This window comes from Gracilinanus agilis, chromosome 3 (genome assembly GCF_016433145.1).
Source record: "Gracilinanus agilis isolate LMUSP501 chromosome 3, AgileGrace, whole genome shotgun sequence".
NCBI lineage: Eukaryota > Metazoa > Chordata > Mammalia > Didelphimorphia > Didelphidae > Gracilinanus > Gracilinanus agilis.
Genome location: NC_058132.1, coordinates 169,833,198 through 169,840,090, shown reverse-complemented (window position 1 = coordinate 169,840,090; position 6,893 = coordinate 169,833,198). Strand labels below are relative to the sequence as shown.

The 6,893-nt window shown below is 41.1% G+C and overlaps 1 protein-coding gene across 1 annotated transcript in view; it reads right to left on the bottom strand.

Annotated features, from left to right (window-relative positions):
* Nucleotides 1–688: 688 nt before the first annotated feature.
* MTNR1B (melatonin receptor 1B) overlaps nucleotides 689–6,893 on the bottom strand; it is a 28,933-nt gene continuing 22,728 nt past the window's right edge. The window contains exon 2 of the mRNA XM_044668996.1: nucleotides 689–1,554. Within this exon, the coding sequence (XP_044524931.1) occupies nucleotides 689–1,554 (866 nt within the window). The remainder of the gene's footprint in view (nucleotides 1,555–6,893) is intronic.

The following is a 6,893-nucleotide window of genomic DNA, read 5'->3' as shown; positions in this document are numbered from 1 at the left end:
CTAAAGCAAAAGGTGAGATTTTATTTCTCCCCTTACCATTCCCACTACCTACCTCTTGACTACTTTTATGTGGTATTTTCTCCCCCCACCCTCAAAGACTGCCATAGAGATTTATTTTAACCTGTTTTCAACTAAATAATGAATATGGAGGGGAGATGAAGTGTTTGCTAACTTGGCTGAGGCTCCTTTTTCAGAGGGATCTCCTTGGTTGGATGACCGACCTTTCCCCATATAGGACTGCCTTGACACCATTCTAGAAAGGAAAGTATTCTTTCTTTTTCTGGGTAAAACAGTGAGAACATGGTACCAAGAGATTAAAATTTTATTACAGTCAGAAGTCCCCACTGGGACAGGAAATCAAAGCCTTGATGCTTTATGGAGCTCTTTAGTCTGTCCTCAGATGCACCAAATACCCAGGGCTATAATGCAGAAAATGAAAGAGACAAGTGTCACTCTGTAAAGAGATGATGAACACATGAGTTTAATTAACCATAATGTCCCTATACAAGTCCATTGAGTATATTGTACAAAGTTAGCTGATCATCTGAAGGATGAGACTCCACCAGTCAATTGCTGCCTTAAAAAAATATATCCTGGAGCCCAGTTAGACTCCACTGTTCTTTTTCCTTTCTCTGTCAGAGAACTCATCCTAGATGCTATGATTTCTACTAGGTGCTGTATAGAAAGATTACAAGACATTGGTTTCTATTGGTTGGTCCTTGTTTGAAGCAGCAGGCTTGTTCCTTTCACCATCACTTCCGTCTTTGGAATTGCCCTGAAAGAAAAGCCTTGGTATCCAAAGTAAAGAAATAATTTTTTTGTATTCCTTCCGAAAATTCTGGTTGAGAAGACCATATATAATGGCATTCAAGCAGCTGTTGAAATAGGCAAGGAAATAGCTGGTGGCAAACAGCCCATCTGGAACCCGGGGAGCCATGTCCAAAGGATTAATAGCTACAGCAAGACCAATGAAGTTCAATGGAGCCCAGCAAATGGCAAAGATCACAAAGACCGCAAACATGGTGAGAAAGTTCCTGACCTCACTGGGCTTTAGCCTGGGCTTCATGGTCAACTTGACCCTTCTCCTGGACTGAATCACCAGCACCCAGATCCTCAAGTAGCAGTAAGTCACAATGGTGATAGGGACAAGGAAATGGATCACCACCACTGCAATGGTGTAGTGGGTACTTGCTGTCTGGTTAAATGTGCAGGAATAGATGCGGGGGTCATATTTTAAGGAGCCTACAAAAAAATTGGGCACCAGGGCAATAATTGTGAGGACCCAGATGAGGGAGATGTAGAGGACAGTATTCCAGGCCCTGAAGATCTTTTTGTAGCCAAGGCTGTGGCAGATGCAGCAGTACCGATTAATAGCAATGGCGGTGATGTTGAAGACAGAGCCAATGACACTAAGGCCCATCACAAATCCACTAGCTTTGCAGTGTATCTCACCCAGGGCCCAGCCATTGTGGAGAATGGCCATCAGGATCAAGGGGTAGGGGTACAAGGCAACCACCAGGTCTGCCAAAGCCAGATTCACCAAAAACATATTACCTAAGGTGGGAGAGAAGAGAGATGACAATCAGTTGAGATTCCATCTATAATAAATGCACGTGGTAAGCAACCAATTAATGCAGATATTTAAATGGCAAATCAATGACTAACCCCCCAATACATCATACATTTAAGGTTATGTTCTATAACCAAAGCATTTGCTCATTCATTGAAAAAAACATACTCAAGTCCTATACTGAATCTGCAAGACACTTAAATCATCTGATTCAAATCCATCATCTTATAGCTGAGGAAACCAAGGATTAGAGAGAGACTGATTCCTACCCAAGGTCAGAACTGTTTTAGGTATGCCACTTTGGTGCATGCATAGTATGACTTGGAATGGGGAGAAACTTAAGAGATGACTATGGAGACAGTCCAAATCTTATGCGATGAGGTTCTGAGTTGTACTGGTAGCTAAGTGACAGAAGGGGGATTGCAAGATATGTAGAAGTAGAAATGACAACATTTGGCAACTGATTAGATATATGAGGTATGTGGGAATAAGGAGGTGATTATGATGCCAGTCACTAGAAAAACAATTTCCTCTGGTGAACTGAATGACAAAAAGTGAAATGCCTGGGTCATATTCCCCCTCAGTTCTTCAGGAAGCTTTGGGGTCCTCCCCACTTCTGGTCTTTCCCCCTTCTGCTTGAAGTGTTTCTTCCTAGAGTGAATGGCTAGAATAATCTCTCACTCATAATATGTGATTTCCCTTTTGGTATGGTGGTAATGATATAATTCTTCACCTTTCCCCTCCTTCTTTCCCTGTGCCAGTTTTTAAAGGTAGACTTTCCAGTAATGGCAACTTCAAGAGTTCAGGATTTATTAAGTCCCTTGGTGGGTATCAAATGTATGATGGATTTCTCTCTGCAGTCTCTTGGAGAAACTACTAGGGACAGGGGGAAATAGCCCAACCTCTGACCTGAATGTTCAGAAGACATTTCCTTGAGATAACTATTCAGACACCCATACACCACTAAGCAGAAGGAGCAGTCAGAGACTCAAGACCCAGGCTCAAGTTAAGTGTTTAAAACCAACATAAAGGTGTAAAAGGGGAAAGTGTCCTTCCTCTACCTCAGAAGTTTCAGAGATTTAACATATCCCACTTTAGAGGGAGGAAGAGAAAAAAAGTCCCCAAGTAGAGTTAATTTCTGTTAAAGTATACTGAAAGGGCAGCTTCCCTCCTTCCCTTCACTGGCCAATCCCCATTGATACAGAGAGAGGCCTTATTATCATCATTGGAGCAAGGAGCTTCTAAGTCATTTAAAAATTATTTTAAAAAATAAAATCCCTTACCTTCCATCTTAGGGTCTGTGTATCATTTCTAAGGTAGAAGAGTGGTAAGGGCTAAGCAATGAGAGTTGTGACTTCTCCAGAGCGACATAGCTAGGAAGTATCTGAGGCTAGATTTGAACCCAGGACCTCCTATCTCTAGGCCTGGCCCTCAATCCACTGAGCCTCCTAATTGCTCCTGCTTCTGAGTCATTTTGAAGTATTAAGTTGGGGAAAGGAGAAACATGTCTCAGTTGATTATTGGTCCCCCTCCAGTAAAATAAAACCAAAGAAATATTAGCAATCATCTAGTCTTAAGGTTATAAAACTGGGAGATTATAAAGATGGTGGTACCTTTGACAAATAGGGAAATTTAGGAGTAGATTAAAGGCAGAGAGGGAAAAATAATGAGTTCTGTTATGGATGTGTGAGTTTGAGATGTCTCTGGTACCTCTAGTTTAAAATATGTAATAGGTAGTTGGTGATGTGGGTTTGGATCACAAGAGAGACTGGGGCTAGATTTAGAGATCTTGAATCATCTGCATAAATTAAACCCTTGGGAGATTTCACCAAAAAAGACAGTATAGAAGTAGAAGAAGTCCTAAAACAGACAGAGCCCTGGAGAGCTCCCATAATTAGGAAGTATGGCATCTATGAGTCAGCAATGGAGACTGAGAAGGAGAGGTTTGAGAAATCTCTGTCTGAGAAATGGAATGAATGAACCAGGATGAAATATCATCATGAAAACCCCCAAAGGAGAAAGTTTTCAAGAAGAGAGGATGGCCAACAGCATCAAATGTAACAGACATCAGGAAAGAAGAATAAGATAGATACTTCTGCATGAGTGCCTCTTGGGCTGACCTAAATGTTGGGTCTTCTCTAGTAGAAGGCCAAACAGTGAATTCTTTCTATTGCCTCTGGAGTCAGCCACAAACCTATATGAGTTAGCCCTTAAGCCACCCTGGTCTTCTAAAATGTTGTTTTTTCCCAGAGAGTAACCACTTAGAGCGGGACTGTCTTCCAACTTCACTGTTATCCATTGAATTCAGCCCATTGACTATAGCTCATTGCAGAGATCAAGAGAGAGTCCTTGGTGTTAAAGCAAAGCTCCTGCCTGATCTTTGGTGGGAGCTTCATTAGGAAGCAACAGGAAGAGTTATGTGGAATGTCAGCTTTATTTCTGACAACATCCCAAAGGCCAGTGGGATGGAGCAGACTATCAAGTAAAGTCATCAGCTTTGATAATGATGACTATAGCCCTTTACTGCCACCATGTGTCTGTGAGCCACAAGGATGTCAGGAAATGGGTGAAAAGTTGCAGAAGAAACCAGATTTCAGTGAGGAAAGAGTTTTTCTCTGGGAAACTCACGAATATTCATAAGAAGGTCCTTGCCATTTAAAAATGGTCAATTGGCATCCTCTCTGAACTTGGATTTTTGTGTAAATAATGAGTAGAGAAGCTATCTACTCATTTCAACTGAATCAAGGATGGATGTGGATTATTTTATCCATGAGATACAGAGATATGACAAATATCTCTATAGACCTGGATAGAGAACTGCTCTTAGCAGTCAGAGATAAAATTCAAACCCAGGTCATCCTGACTCCAACTATGTGACCCTGGGCAATTCAGTTAGCTTCTCCATGCTCCAGGAAACTCTTCATCCCTCTTAAGTTGTAGAAAAGGTACAGATTTATTTTGGTAAAAGGAATTCTCTATTACTGATGAAATAACAAGGTTGATTTAAAAAAAAAGTCATAAAGACAAAAGGTAGTGTGTTATAATGGACAGTGGGCTTTCCTTGGAATCAGGAAGGTATGAGTTCAAGTCTTGTCTCTGGAAAACAAACCTGTTGTGGATCCACAAAACTCTTCTTGATTGCCTCCAGGAAATAAGACTGTCTGTTATAGAGGAGCTGCTCATCTTTATCAGTGGATGGTGTTTTCATACTGGGAGTATGAACTCTACACTGCTAGACTCACAGAACTTGACACCTTCCTCTTCTCACTCCCTATTTTTAAAATAACATCAAAAAAGACAGTGGCCTGGGGCAGAGAGGTGGCTCAGATGAGAAAGAGAGCCAAGCCTTGGAAATAGGAGTCCTAGGTTCAAATGTGACCTCACTTTCTAACTGTGTCACTCTGGGCAAGTCATTTAACCCCCATTGCCTAGCCCTTACTGCTCTTCTTCCTTGGAACCAATAAATATTTAGTACTGATTCTAAGGCAGAAGGTGAGGGTTTTAAAAGAAAAGGAAAAAAAAGACATTGGCCTCTTTGCTGTTCCTTGCACACAAGACCCTTTGGGCATTTTCATTGGGCATTTCACTCATGTATGAAATGCTCTTCCTCCACCCCCGGCTCTCTAACTTCCTTCAGGTCCCAGCTAAAATTCCACCTGCTACAAAAATGCTTTCCCAATACTCCTAAATGCTACTGCCATTCCTCTAAGATGATCTCCAATCTATTCTGTTTATATATAAGTTATTTGCATGTTGTATTTCCCATTAGACAATGAGTTCAGAGAACAGGGATTATCTTTTGCTTTTCTTTGCTCAGAAAAACCCAAACGGGGTCACAAAGTCAGTCAATGACTAAAACAACTACTATGTGGCAGACTCTGCACTAGGTGCTAGCAAAGATACTGGAACGGTCTGCCATTTCCCTCTCCTGCTTGTTTTTACAGATGAGGAACTGAGGCAAGTAGGGTTAAGTGATTTGCCCAGAATCACACAATTATTACATGCCTGTGGTTGGATTTGAACTCAGAAAGTGGAGTCTTTTTGACTAGAAGTCAAGGTGCTCTATCCACTAGGCCACTTAGGTGCCCCTGGAACATAGTAGGAACTTGACAATGCTTGAAGATTTGACTTGAAGACAGTAAAGAAGTGGAATCAGCTGTGGAGTGGTATGTTTCAATGGATACACTCACAACACAGACACACCACACACATACTTGACCTCAGCCAAGCAGGATCTCAAGAATGCACCTGGATCTCCCCAGCCCTCCTTGGACTCCTAGAGACTTCTTGGAAGACTTTTCTCCTGACTTTCAAAGGGAGTAAATTTGCTGTTGTCCTTTGCTTTGTTGGGAGACTGGGATGGATAGTTGTCTCTGCCTGTCTATGTAGGTTTAAAGCAAATGTTGATGGCAGCAGGAGGAATGATTCTAGTGAATGATGAGAGTAAACAGAAGGGCATCTTCTCATTGAGCCATCCACTTAAGGGACCAGCCAGTTTAAGAAAAGTCATCCTGTGATTTTAAAATGATCTAGGATAATTCAGAGTGGATAATCTGCTCAAGAAAAACAGAAAGTCCCATCCAATGTGATTACTTCTTTGATAAAGGAGGGTCTAGTCAAGGGTTTTGCTAAAACTTACAAAGTATTTATAAAGGAATAAGAGAGCAGGGAAGCTGTTCATCGGATAGAGCCGGGTATGGAGATGGGAAGTCCTGGGTTCAAATTTGACCTCAGACACTTTCTAGCTGTGTGACTTGGGCAAATCCCCATTGCCTAGCCCTTACCTCTTCTGCCTTAGAACCAACACATAATATTGATTTTAAAGCAGAAGGTAAGAGTTTAAAAAAAAATACAAGACTAACTATATTCCAGGCACAGTGCTAAATGCCAGAGATTCAAAGACAAAAAAGAAGGGAGGATGTTCTCAGGAAACCTATAGTTTATGAGATACTAGGCAGAGGATCAGATTAAGGAATTGAGAAATTTTTCATTTTCCTGCTGTAAATCTGTGCAGTTTAGAGTCTAAGTGCCTTCTTTTTGTGTGATGACAAATGTATCAATCAATTAATCAATAAACATTTATTAAGCACCCATTATGTGCCAGGTACTATGCTAGGTGCAGGGAATAGAAAAAGAGACAAAACACAGTCCCTGACCTCAAAGAGCTTCAATTTAATGGGGGTGAAGGAGAGAGGATAACATGCAGTCAAATACAGACGGTATCCTATAAATATTCTGTTTGTATATGGTTATTTGCATGTTGTCTCCCCTGGACTGTAAGAGAGCAGCTAACTAAGTTTAAAAAAACAAACAAAAACATTAT